General features: G+C 50.9%; 1 protein-coding gene across 7 annotated transcripts in view; it reads right to left on the bottom strand.

The window, feature by feature from the left end:
• The window catches only part of CCDC88C (coiled-coil domain containing 88C), a 149,756-nt gene that overhangs the window by 90,110 nt on the left and 45,292 nt on the right, over positions 1–14,354 (bottom strand). For all 7 annotated transcript variants that reach the window (XM_077941623.1, XM_015144375.3, XM_015144377.3 and 4 more), the window contains one exon: positions 473–542. In XM_077941623.1, the coding sequence (XP_077797749.1) occupies positions 473–542 (70 nt within the window). The remainder of the gene's footprint in view (positions 1–472; positions 543–14,354) is intronic.

Consider the following 14,354-nt stretch of genomic DNA (forward strand, 5'->3'; position numbering starts at 1 on the left):
AGACGGAGTCTTGCTCTGTCCCCCTGGCTGGAGTGCAGTGGTACAATCTCGGCTCACTGCAAGCTCCGCCTCCCGGGTTCACACCATTCTCCTGTCTCAGCCTCCTGAGTAGCTGGGACTACAGGCACCCACCACCACGCCCAGCTAATTTTTTGTATTTTTAGTAGAGACGGGGTTTTACCGTGGTCTCGATCTCCTGACCTTGTGATCCGCCCGCCTCAGCCTCCCAAAGTGCTGGGATTACAGGTGTGAGCCACCACGCCCAGCTGAGGCTTCAATCTTAAGGAAGAAATGTGCCCTTGGCTGAATGCCTCAGGGTAATGAACCCACTCTTTAAAATCTCAGCAAAATGATAATGTGTTTTCACTGTGCTGGCCCAAGCTGGCAGCCAGAGCTCGACGGCCAGCAGCTGCCCAACGCCGATGGCACTGCCCAGGCACCGCAGGGGGGGAAGGGAGCGGCTTTCACTCACCAGATAGTGGGTCTCTGCCAATCATCAAAACATTGGGCAAATTCATTACAATCAGCTGCTGGAGAACTTCCTGCAGAAACAAAGGGGGAAAAGATACCATTAAGAACCGGGAACAAAAATAAAGAGGGATTAAGTAAATTACAAGTAATGAAGCCCCCGGATGGGTGTGCAGCCATCCCGTGGTGACGACGACGGTGCTAATAGTGACAGCAAGGAGCAGGTAAGATGCAAACAAACGTGAAAGTCAAAGCCTAACTGTATTTCTGTCTTGATTGTTAGCAAATAAAAAGTATGTCTACAAGGATTTAATGGGGTTATGAAAAAAGAAAAAGCATATTTAAAAAATAAAATGAAAGCTAAAGTTATGTCTGCATAGGTAGAGAGGCCTCGGGAAAAAAAAGGCAATAGATGACACGCTCAGATAGCAGGATGATGTTTCTTTTTTAAAAGATATCCTTATTTTTATTGTATGACTTGTGCAATTAAAAAATGAGGCCAGGTGCAGTGGTTAACGCCTGTAGTCTCAACCCTTTGGGTGGCTGAGGCAAGAGGATAGCTTGAGACCAGGATTTTGAGACTAAGCCTGGGCAACATAGCAAGACCCCATCTTCTCTCACACACACACACACACACACACACACACACACACACACACACACACACACACGCTCTCTTTGCCAGGTGAAGTGGTGTGTGCCTGGGATCCCTGCTACTTGGGAGGCTGAGGTAGAAGAATCGCTTGAACCTGGGTGGTCGAGGATGCAGTGAGCTGAGATCACACCACTGCACTCCAGCCTGGGGAACAGATGGAGAGCCTGTCTCCAAAAAAGAAAATAATAATAATAAGGAATAAAGATTAAAGAGGTGCTACTGAGCCTTTCTAATCTGATGGTTCAGGATCCAGCACTAAGCAGGTCTTTGGTACAAGTTATAAATGAGGAGACTTCTCTTGTTTATAGCATGGACTTCCTAAGCGAGCAGAGCTGCTCTGCACAGCCAGAGGTGGTGCCTTCTGGCCCTCACACCAATGGGCTTGGAAAGAAGACCCAGGCATCAGCTATCAGTCACCCCCGCTCATCTGGGTACAGGCTCTCCTCAGCGTGCTGGCTCACAGCCCAGCGTACCACTTACATCCCCCTAAGAATTTCTCGGGGCAGATCAGTCTTCTGTGCCCAGATGCACAAATAAGGAGATTTTAAAATTCCAATTCTGGCAGGGCACGGTCGACACGCCTGTAATCCCAGCACTTTGAGAGGCTGAGGTGGGAGGCTTGAGCCTGGAGTTCAAGACAAGCCTGGGCGACACAGAAAAAACTCGTATCTACAAAAAATTAAGAATCAGCTAGGTGTGGCACTGAGCCCTTGTGGTCCCAGCTACCCGGGGGGATTGCCTGAGCCCAGGAGTTCCAGGCTGCAGTGAGCGATGTTGCACAACTGCACTCCAAGCTGGGTGACAGAGCAAAACCCTGTCTATAAAAAAAAAAAAAAAAAAAAATCCAATTTTACGGAAGACAAAAAAGAGGGTGGGTTTCATAACTATTCTAAAAGTGGCCACTGTAGAAATTCTTCACCAAGAATGCTCCTCTTAGGCCTTTAAAAAGTGTTTCTGTTGAGACACAACTAGTTTCATAAGTCGCTCTATTGCATAACATGCGGAATCTCTATATCCAGTATGCTGCTAACTGGCTCTCAAGAAGAGGGGGATAACTACACAACCCACATGGCCCGGGTGCATATCTCAGACCATCTCTGGTCAGATTAGAACGGCTGAGGCCGCATGCAGGGAGAGGCATGAGTCCCTCCTTATTGTCTTTCTATGGCTCCTGTCCACACGGCCAGAGGGGATGTTAAACCGTGAGGTGTACCCCACTCCCGAACACACCAGCCCCCCTCCACTCAATGCTGGAAATCACATTTCTCCATTATCCAGGGTCACACGTCACTGCGTCAGCGACGGCTAATGCTTTCTCAGACATGTTTCAGCTGGTAAGTATCTGTATGCGTTGGACAACAGTGTGAGTTGTTTAACCGCCTCAGCCCTCCTTTAGGGCTCGGGAAAAGTCAATGTGAAAAAATTGTCTCTTAAGTTCATGAGTTCACCAAAGGGTTCCAACATCCTCGCCCTACTACCCCCGGCAAAACACACCAGCAAAATCAGTGAAATCTGCTTTCCAGCTAATTCACTCAGTGAAAGGAGGGTGCCCAACAGCATCAGCCTGTCCGTCACATAGCTCCCTCCCAGCCTCACAACTACACTCCAGGCCAGGCACGGGGGCTCACGCCTGTAATCCAGCACTCTAGGAGGCCAAGGTGGGCGGATCACCTGAGGTCAGGGGTTCGAGACCAGCCTGGCCAACATGGTAAAATTCCATCTCTACTAAAAATACAAAAATTAGCCAGGCGTGGTGGCGCATGCCTGTAATGTCAGCTATTTGGGAGGCTGAGGGAGGAGAATCGCTTGAACCCAGGAAGCAAAGGTTGCAGTGAGCCTAGATCACACCACTGCACTCCAGCCTGGGTGACAGAGCAAGACTACATCTCAAAAAAAAAAAAAAAAAAAGAAAAGAAAAAAAACACCACACTCCAGTGTTCTAGTCAACTCGAGGAAGAAAAATGTCATCACCAGCAAACCAGCCATAGTCCCCTTCCTAACTCTCGGCTAGTTGTTTTCTTCTGCCATTTATCCAAGCTCAGCCCTGTACCAGGGTGAACGTGTTTATAAGCGAGATGCAATACGTGAAATCATCTTGTTTTGTTGTTTTGTTTTTTGAAATAATCTGAAGGTCACTGCAAAAAATGCAAATTGTTATTTTTATGCGAATGTTAATCTAAGCAAAACACTGCTGGAAATATTGCTAGAAAATGTATGTGTTCTCCTTCCAAAACAGGATGTTTAATTTTATCTAATCAGTCCTTTCTAGTTTTCCCACAAGAAACATGTGTCATTTGTGCAATTAAGAAATAATGTTTTAGGAACAGACAATGTCTTTCTGAGTTGTTCCCTTCAAAACACCATGGTTCTCCTAAGATGTAATCCTATGGCCAGAGCTACTCCCAAGTCATTAACTGGTCCCCTTAAAGGACCCTCAATCACATTTCCAGCAAAAACTGGCTCAGACGCCAGGGATGTCCAGCAATATACATAATTGAGACATATTAATTCAAATGTTCTATTAGCCATCTTTAAAAAAGTAAAAAGAAACAGGTGAAAATATTCAACTTTAATTAAGCCAATATAACCAAAATATAATCATTTCAACCCATAATTGACATAAAAATGTACTGAGATATTTTATTTATTTTTTATTTTTATTTTTGTAGAGACGGGGTTTCACCATGTTGCCCAGGCTAGTCTCGAACTCCTGGACTCACGCAATCCGCCCACCTCGGCCTCCCAAAGTGCTAGGGTCACAGGTGTGGGTCACCTTGCCCGGCCTTTGCATGCTTTTTTTCATACAGTCTTTGAAATCAGTGTGTATGTTACACATATAGCACATCTCAATTCAGATGCTAAATGTTCACTGGAATTACTTGTGTTTCCAGATTTCATGAAATCTAGAGTTGAAAAAGTGCATTTGTTGGAGGTATAATATGCTGAGATTAAGAAAAAATAATAAAAAAAGTTTTTAAGAAAGAAAAAGTAGACTTGTATGCCCACGTTGTTCCAAACACATTTAAAAGTTTTCCTACAACTGAACTGAGTACCAATTTTCAAATTTAAATGAACTAGAATAAAGAATTCATTTCCACAGTCACACTGCGGTATCTCCAGGCCCTGAAGGCCACATGGGACTGGTGGCTACCGGGCCCCAACACCAGACCTTTGCCCTCCCCCGCGGGGAATGGGGTGGGGTTAGGCGCCTCTGGGCTGGCCCTCAGTCTGGCAGGGACGTGAGGAGGCTGCTGACGAGGGGACCCTCCTACATGGCATCAGAACAGAAAGCCAGAAAGCCGCTCACTTGGAGGCTGCAGCTGATGCTGTCTTGCCAGGGCACCTGGTCACACCCCAGCCAGCCACGCGTGAGGCAGGACCACACCAGGCTGGAGAGTGCAAGTCCAGTGATGCTCCGGACAGGCCCCAAATTTGCCAGCGAGCCCTCCTTGTGCCACTCTGGCCTTTGCAATGGCAGAAACAAGTGCCAGGGCAAGTCTGAGGGACAACGGACCCACACCAGCCTCGCTGAGGCCTCTGTCTTGTCACCGGTCCTTGTGGTCTGATGGACAGGGAGGAAAAGGGTCAGGCTTGGGGCACAGCCCTCCCAGGGAAGGGTGCGGCACCGCAATCCAGGGTAGATTGTACTCCCCCCTCACTCCTCTCCACTCCTCCCCACTTCTCCTTTAGGTTTGCTTTTGGATCCTAAAATAAGATTTTGCGGCCGGGCGCGGTGGCTCAAGCCTGTAATCCCAGCACTTTGGGAGGCCGAGACGGGCGGATCACGAGGTCAGGAGATCGAGACCATCCTGGCTAACACAGTGAAACCCCGTCTTTACTAAAAAATACAAAAAACTAGCCAGGCGAGGTGGCAGGCGCCTGTAGTCCCAGCTACTCGGGAGGCTGAGGCAGGAGAATGGCGTAAACCCGGGAGGCGGAGCTTGCAGTGAGCTGAGATCCAGCCACTGCACTCCAGCCTGGGCCACAGAGCGAGACTCCATCTCAAAAAAATAAAATAAAATAAAATAAGATTTTGCTTTTCATAAATGACTTGCTTTTCAACGACATCACTGCTTTTCAACTGCATCCTGGAATAACTCCTCGGCCAATTAAATGCTTTAAACAAACCAAAAGAAAAGTCAACGAACAAAGGGTCAGAGGCAGGTGCGTTTGTGTTTTGGATACTGCAGGGGCCACCGGAGTCCCTCCGGGTTGGGAGACAGCAAGGCTGAAAAGCACTTTGTAATGTAAAAAGAGGAGAGGGCCCACCCACCTGACACCACCCTGGCCTCAAATCTAGGCTCTTATTAGTCACCCCATGGGGGAGGGGTGGGGTGGGCCAGGACCCCCTCCGGAAGTCTGTCACCCCGGCAGGAAGACGGCAGGGGCAGCAGTTGTGTCTGCACACAGTGTCAACAAGCCTCCATTCCTGGCTCCCGACCCAGACCACAGGAAGCAAACAGGGTGGCCCAGAGCATGCTGCATCTCAAGGCCTGTAGCACTGGCTTTCCAAGGTCACAGGTGTAGAGTTCTAAGAACAGAACCAAAGAGAAAGCTGATTCTATTAGAACCCACTGGGGACAAACATGAATGTACTTGCTGAGAAATCGGGACTGTCCCCAAAACACAGGATACAGGTGTCCCATTCCAGGCTTCACAGGCGATGAAGCTCTGACGGGGGAGGATGACATCAGATCACAGAGGCGCCTCGTTAGGGAGTGATGCCCACGCTGGATGGTGGGGCCACTGCAAACAAGACCAGCGTCCATGCCAATGGTCTGACGCTAAGCACTTGTCACTGCTGGCTCCAGGAGGTCACAGGCACCCTATGGTCCCCTCTGGCCTAAGTGTTCTCCTCCTCTCCTCCAACTCCCTCACACCTCACTCCTCCCAAGCAGGGTTCACTTTGCTGGAGCTTCTGCCCTCCCGAGACGCAGAAGGACAGAAGGACAGAATGAGTGGCAGACAGATGTCTGGAGCCCGTGCAGCAGGTAGGGACCAGGACGGGACGGGACGGGACTGGGCTAGGAGGACCCAAGGAAAGGGGCCTGAGCGCCTCCCTTCTCCACCTATGGTGGCCCCTCATGCCCCACATGACCCTGTGTGGCTCCTGGGGCTTGTAGATGAAGCTCATTTTCTGTTTTGTCCAGTTGAGGCCATTAAACTGTTAGGGGGACAGGCCACCTCATTCCTTTTCAGCCAGTCGCTACGTGGGACTTAGAAATAGTGCATCCACTCAACCATGTTCACCTCGGGCTCAATGTCTTGAAGGCCCTAAACTGAGTCCGTGCTTTCTTTTGGGGCCTCCTCCCTTGGTTTGGCAATAGACGAACTCAGGTCAAGTACCTTAAATGACATCCTTAGCCCCACTCTGAGAACAAGTATGTAGACCCCAACTCTGAGTCAACCATCTACTATGCAATCTGTCAACCACAGACTATTAAAGGCCCTAATCCTCCCCAAAACTTGAAACGGAAGCATGAAAGAGGTGTGAGATTAGAGAACGGCACTCTAACAGTCTTGCTGCAAACTAATGCTGGGGAATGGTTCGGGATGCTATGGCCACTCATCCCATTTAGGAAGGCAGCAAAGAGTGCTCGAAGGTGTAAAAAGATGCATAATTATATGTACAGTAGGAAATGGATATTGAAAAAAGAAAACAAAATCCCAAAGGAAATATACTACACTAAAATGACAGAATTTTATTAGAGTGATTAGGGCAAGAGCCAGTTTCCCCAGCATTTTCTAAATATTCTGTAAAGGTTCCCACAGAGACCATTTGATCAGAGGCATGTATTTACTAGGTATTTCAGCTGTGAACATGACAGACCCACTTAAAAAATACACACACACACACACACACAGAGGGCTGGGTGCAGTGGCTCACACCTGGAATCCAAGCACTATGGGAGGCCAAGGCGGGTGGGTCATCTGAGGTCAGAAGTTCAAGACCAGCCTGGCCAACAAGGCGAAGCCCCAGCTCTACTAAAAATACAAAAAATTAGCCAGGCACAGTGGCATGTGCCTGTAATCCCAGCCACTTGGGAGGCTGAGGCAGGAGAATTGCTTGAACCTGGGACGCAGAGATTGCAGTGAGCCGAGATCACGCCACTGCATTCCAGCCTGGTGACAGAGCGAGACACGGTCTAAAAAACATAAAAATAAAAAAAAACAAGAAACAAACAAAAAACCATGTATGTGTATCGATATATATCTATACCCACTCTTTCCTCTGAGACAATTCACCAACTATCCAAGACAAGGAATGAAGTAGATTGCCATTTTTAAAAATACCCACAAAAAGCAAGCTGCACCTTCCAGCATCTTCTCATCAGGAGAACCAAAGCCTCTTGCTTGGGAAGAACGGATGGGAGCCAGGAGCACCCAAGGGGCCTGTAACCAGTGGTGGGGACAGGGGTCCTGGGCAAAAGGCTGACTCCCAGGATACAAGCCCTGTGAAGACAGAGGCTCAGAGGTCCCAGAAAAGGCCCGCTCAACACCTGAGGCAAAGTAAGGGCCTCCTGAAAAGACTTAACATCCTGCCAGGGCCATCTCAACCTCTGTGCCTGCTCCAACAAAAAAGGTCATTTTCTCCGCAGGTAGGAGAAACGTTACTGTCCTGGGAAGGATTTAGGTGGAAACACCGTTCTGTGCACATGGCAGAGGTTAGCTTCAGTAACCACTGGAAACAATAGGATGGCTGGACCAAGAACAATGATTTCACGAATAAATGGGAAGAATTATTTTTCTCCTTCTAAATAAAACTGAATCTCGCAGCTTGATATTTTACCAGGAAGGAAGAATAAATGCTGCCGAAAGCCAAGCATTTAGGCCCACGGGATGCCCCTCATGTGGCTGTGAATGGGAGCTGCTAATGCAGAGTAAATGAGAGGGAAATCCCAGAAAAGTTAAGACGAACGCACGGCACAGGCATCCAGGATGAAGGTGACGCTCACGGTTGCCAAGGAGACCAAGATGGTCCAAACAGCAAAGAGAGCCTTCCACAGAGCCAAAGCAAAACCACAAAGAATGCTGCTGTTGACCCACACATGCCACAGTCAAGACTGAAACAGCAGAAGCAGGAAGGACGTCGGTTTTGCAGGTGCACCCAGCATACCTTTAGACACTGTCTTCCCCGGTGCCCAAAGCCAGGGCATTTTCTACACCTTTAAGTCTGGTCTGGGGTTCAGATATTCAGAAGACATGCACTGTGTACACCTTGCAGCAAGCTGAGAACTCTCGGCCTGGCTGGGAGGGAGGCAGACAGTGGCAGCACAGCACAGGGAGTACTGCCAAACTGCCCAGGCAAGTCTGGGAAGGCTTCCCAGGGGAGGCAGCTTCTGAGCTGGGCTGTAGAGAATGCTTAGAAGTCTGACACGTGAAGGACAGAGCCAGGAAATATATTAACTGCTAAGTGTGGGCAGCAAGTCAACCCTTTGGTTACCCTGAGCATCAAACTGAACTATCTGCACTCTGCGTTTCCCACAAGGGTGCCCTTCCTCCCACAGCCCCATCACCACCAGACTAGCACCTGCCAGACCCTACTCGCCCTCCAAAGCTCAGCTAAAACGCCCCCTCCTCCAGGCAGCCACCTGATGCCCGATGATTTTTTTTCTCCCCCGAACTCCTAATGCTTCATCAGCCCCCTTCTGTGGCACTTTCCACCCTGTGCCGTGTCAATCAACTCCCCACGCCGAAGTGGCAAAAAGCTGCTAATAGTGACGGTTGGGAAAATTAAATCAGAAAATGTTCCTCAAAATATATATTGAGTAAATATATATTTAAAAACCTCTTTTGTGGAAGAGGTGTCCTCTCTGCATCTTCCATGGTGACAAGGGAACCAAGATCTGAAACCGACTGTTCTGCTCTATCACTGCAACGAGGGTGGTTTCTCTGCTAATTCCTGTGCCTTGAAACCTGGAAAATCTGACACCACATTCCTTAAGATTCACAGCCTGCAGCTGTTAGCAGAAGTTAAAAACATTTCAGAGTGGAAAAAAAAAGCTTCAAATTTGTTTTAGAATTTTCCATTAGAACTTGTGTAAGTGGAATACTGAATACAGATTTTTAAAAACATTCCAAAGTGAACTGGTAATGCTGGTTTGAATATACCATGCTTTCCAACTGTAAAATCCCAAATACAATAGTTTTATGAGCAAACTAAGCAAAACTAAATTAATTTTAAATTCCTAAACTAGAGAAGTGACTTTAGGCAGGAAAAGCCTCACATGTATTCCAGTGTTCCCAATGTCTAGTCCAGTGCTCTAGGAGGGATGTCTAAACCCTGCACAGATGTAAACCTTCCAGAAACGGCAGGTGCTGACTGTGCTTCAGGCAGGAGGGATGCTTTTTGAGGGCCCCCAGGAGAACCCTGTAGTCACGAGGGATACTCCACAGATCTCCTATGCAGGTGTTGGAACATCCACGCTCATGCCACTGATTAACTCTCCATAGGACACATCTCACAACCTCTTCCTGGATTTGGCCAGAGGCAGCCCCTGAATGCATCGCGACAACTTGATGGCCAAAACAAAAACCACCTGAGGACCTGGCACTGGCAACCAGCCAACCTCAGGCTCTTGTTACCAGAAACACCAGACAGTGGGGAGGTTCCATCTCCTTTCTCCTCCTTCCCCCGACATTCATGTGAGGTGGCCAGGACAAGAATTATGAGCATTTCCAGCGTGAGGGAACAGCCGCAGCACAATGTCGCTGATTGTTTGCCAGCAGGGTCCAGAGCAAGACCAGGGTTGGAATCTCGGGCCTGGAGAGCTTCCCCCATAGACACCGTCTTCATCACCTGATGCCGGAAGCCAGGGCACTCTCTACAGCACAAGCCCACCCCACACCTTCAATAACAACTCACGACACGGCCTGCCGCCCAACCCCGGCCAATCACACCCGCCACGGTGTCACCCCATCGGAGGGTAACAGGGACTTGACCCCAAAACCAACACTTTCTGGCTGCTAACTACAGCTGGAGCACAATTTTCTTTCTTTTCTTTTCTTTCTTTCTTTTTTTTTTTGTTGGCCAGGCTGGTCTTGAATTCCTGACCTCAGGTGATCCGCACACCTCGGCCTCCCAGAATGCTGGGATCACAGGTGTGAGCCACTGCCCCCAATTTTCTTATTTTTTATTCGTTATTATTATTTTTCTTTTTTACCTCTGGAACACAGCACATTTTCTAACATAGCCACTGAGAGGAACACCCAGCAGTGATTTGTCCTCGCTGCCTGCACAAAGCCCGGGCCCACACGCTTGTAACTCCATCTGCACAAGTGGCTCTCCTATCCACCCGGTCTCTCTTTGGGACGGGGAGTCCTGGTAAAATGAGTGGCAATGAAGTGCTTTTATGTTACGAGGCTGTCATGTAAAGCTGCTGATAGATTCAATCCATCTGTTCCACCTCATTTTGATTAATCCTGGAGTCCCTAGGGCCTGAAACCAACTGCAATCTGCATAAGCCCAGGAGCGCCACCACCCCCCAACGAGGCCACCCCGTGTCTCAGTACCCAGCGACCAACTGGGCCTGGATGAGCTTACCACATCATCAGAAAACCCCCTGCCACAAAACACTTCCTAACTGCCTGTCCTTGTGGCTGCGTTCACAGAAACAAACATAAGCCGGTTCATTGTTCACAGAAAGGAAAACAAGTATTTCCTTTGAGCTGCCCCCTGAGGAGGACAACCACTGGCAGGGAGCACCTGGAAACTCAAAACACCACCACGTGAGAGCAGAGCCTCTAACTCCGGCCTCTGCCTATAACCCGCTGTGTGGCCTCAGGCAAGTGACAGTCCCTCTCTGAGCCACACCCTCATCTGTACCAGGATCAGGACTCCCCAGTCTCTAAAGGACTTTGGTCTCCTTCAGAAGGGGGAAGGCAGGGGCTGGAAAAGGAGACGCTGCTGGCAAGGGAGGCACAGCCCATCTTTATGGCGTTAACTTTAACTCAGCTGCCAGCTCTCACCGGCAGGCAAGTGCCCACGTGTCCAGAAGCACTCAGGGAACCCGGCAGGGAGGGAACCAGAGGACGTTTCAAGCACCCCCAGGAGCGCCTGCCACCTTCCCTTTAGGGCTATGTGATGCCCGGGATTGCTCTGTGGGCAGACTTGTCTTATCTGATGCCGGGAAGGGCCTGTTCTGAGCCCCTGAGCCAAAGAAGGGTGGGGGGCAGCCCCAGAAACATGGGCAGGACACGGCATTCGACTTCTTGGAAGAGAACCTCTGCCCATAAACAGTAGTTCAGGAACCATTTTACAAGAGGAATGCAAGCCCGGTCTGTGCGTTGGGCTTTAGGAACAACCGGCTGCAATGATGCCGCAGCAACCACAGGTGTGGTGGGTGGGGGAGGGGAAGGCGGGTCAGCAGGTGGACGTATCCGTGCATACAGACCCCAACAGCAGAGGGATGCTGAGAATCCACATTTTAAAAACCAAAAGAGCCATCAAGATTATCCATAGAGTGAGGAAACCGAGGCCCGGGGCAAAAAATGACAAGAGTACTGTAGCCCCACAATCAGGTCTGGAAACCTTGGACTCTGCCCTAGGGCTCCTTATGCCACACCAAGAAGCTTGTATCCACTCAGTGGTGTCTGCTGAGTGCATGCCATGCCCTAAGGTGTGTGTCTGGGGTGAGGCAGAAGGATATCAGGATTAGGCTATGGATGAAGGGCAGGACCCTGTCCCCACAGGACAGCATGTGCAGCGGTTCCGGGCTGCCCTGTCCTCTGTGCCAAAGTCCACCCCTCCTGGCTAAAATGACAGCATCAGTGCTCCAGGGCTCGGAGTTGATACAAGGGCCCTGATTTTATGGCCATGAGGGATCGTATGACTGTAACTTAGTGGTGGTGGAGGAGTTTTTTTGTTTTGTTTGTTTGTTTGTTTGTTTGTAAGCTTCTTGGCAAAGTCAGTATTTCTGGTGATGGATGGAAAAGTCAGTATTTCTGCTGATGGATAAGCAAGAAAGGGGTAGAGAAAGTGTGGCCAGAGGCAACTACGGTATGCATGCAGGGTGGGCTGGGACGGGCATGACCCCCCCGCCCCCCGAGCCAGAGTGAGTGTAGGGGTCCCATGGGAGGAGCCATGTGCTGTCCAGGCCCAGCCGGCCTCACGCGCTGGTGGCAGGAGTACAGAGGCCAGCGGTGGCAGGAGTACAGCACAGACCAAGACCACGGTCTTGCTCCCGAGGAGCCTGTGGAGTCACAGACTGGGACCAAGACTGCCTCCCGCACCCTCCAGTCAGGAGTGGCTCTAGCTGATCTCCTGGGCGGGCACCTATCTGTCCCGGGCACACCCTCCCTAGCTCAGCAGAAGGCCTTCCTCCTCCCAGCAAGTAGCTGGGCCAGGGGAACGCGGCGCCTGCCCACACAGTGACCCATGTCCCACGCCACCGCTCACCCACGGAGGCCCGCAGGCACCTACGCCAGCGCAGGGCTGGGGCCACACCACACCCTGGCAGCCCTCACCCGGTGGCCTGACAATGCTGCCTCAATCCCAGGCGCAAGTCCAAGCAGGATGGCGGAGGGCACCTAGGAACCTCCAGCGGTAGGTGGCAGCCAGACCACCCCAACCTGCCAGGACCTGTGAGGGTGGGAAACGCAGGCGGTGGGGGCAGCCAGCCCCCAACCCCATGCCCCAACCTGAGCCCAGGCCTCAGGGCACGAGCACCACAGCACAAGGGGCACCAGCACTCCCGAGTGACTAGGCCCCTTTGTCCAGTGTCCCAGGGCAGGCATCTGGAGGGCAGGGAGAGCTTCTTGAGGAAGGGCAGCCATTCCCTCTCTCATTTATGCCACCACATTTCCCGGGCATCTGCTGGGTGTCTGATGGCATGCCAGTTGGTAGGTGGAGGGTATGAGGCCAAGACTGCTGCCCTCAGAGCCAGGAAGACAGACAAGGAAGACAAAGCCTGTGGGATGGGGGGCAGTGAGTGCCCAGGGTGTTTGCTACAGGGCCAGGCCCTCTCCTGGGGGGCTCACAGCCTGATCCCACCAGCAAATCCCACCAGCAAGTCTGGCACCCTAACAGAGGGACAGCAGGCACCTGAGCTGGGGGCAGTGGGAGCAGAGGAGTGGGGAATCCAGAAAAGCTCCAAGGAGGAGGTGGCCGGAAGCTGACATGGGAAAGAACGAGGAACAGGTGCCATCCAGGTAGATGGGGGGCGGGGGTGGAGCAGGGGGCGGTTGTTAGTGTAAGGAGGTCTAGGAATAAAGGAAAAATAAAGGAAAAGGAAGACACAGAAGGTGCCCCCACCTTGTGTCTCCAGCTACAGTCCCACGACGAAGGACAACTGAGAACCAGATGTGCACAGAAACACTGTTCAGGGAGTCTGGACCCAGCCCCATCTGCACATATCTAAACAGTGACAGCAGCAGCTTTGGAGTCCCCTCTGCCAGCCCCACCACGATGTTGCTGCTAGGCCTCGGCGTCAACCCCTGCCAGGTGGCCAGAAAGGCAGGTGGCCAAGCAGGCAGACATCACTTAACCTAGCGACAATCAAGCCGGTGCCTGGCACGAAATCAGGCCCCCAGAGGTGCTGGCTGAACCTGAGGACTTTCCTACACCTTCAGCTTTTGCTGGGCACTGTGCTCTCAACATGCTCAGGAGCGACACACCGTCCTCCCTCCTGCTTCAACACAGGGCAGCTCTGCAGGGGGCAAACACAGGAAGCCACAGTCACCACAGTAAGCCCATAAAGAAAGACGGTCCCAGCAACCTGTGTGTGTGAGGAGGGGGGGTCCATTCTAGAGATCCCCAGGAACACACAAACCCTCCCCAGCCCCTGGGCTCAGGACCAAGGAGGAAGAACTCAGCCGGGACATTTGCTGGGGCCACCTTCTCTCTTCTTCCTCTGGCCTCACGAGGGCCAAGAAAAACACACATGATACCGGTCCAGTGGTGGTCTGGACTCACAAGGGCTGGCTTGGATGCTACGCTGAGAACACTAGGGGCAGGTCTGGCCCCGGGAGCAAGTGTGTCACCGTTCATCAGTGACATCTGCCTAGGGCCGAGCAGAACTCGTGCTGGGCAAATGGCAAAGGATGAACAGAAGGAGAAATTCTACACACACGGGAACCACGACTCTCCAGCATGGATAAGTAAGACTGTAATTACCCCTCCTTAGCCCCCATTCGCCCCTCCAAAAAAGCTTTCTGGATGAAACAGAAGTGGAGCAGACATTTCGTGCAAACCGGTCACTTTTTGTTACAGGAGTTTGTGGCACAAGATCAG

Source organism: Macaca mulatta, chromosome 7, assembly GCF_049350105.2.
Source record: "Macaca mulatta isolate MMU2019108-1 chromosome 7, T2T-MMU8v2.0, whole genome shotgun sequence".
NCBI lineage: Eukaryota > Metazoa > Chordata > Mammalia > Primates > Cercopithecidae > Macaca > Macaca mulatta.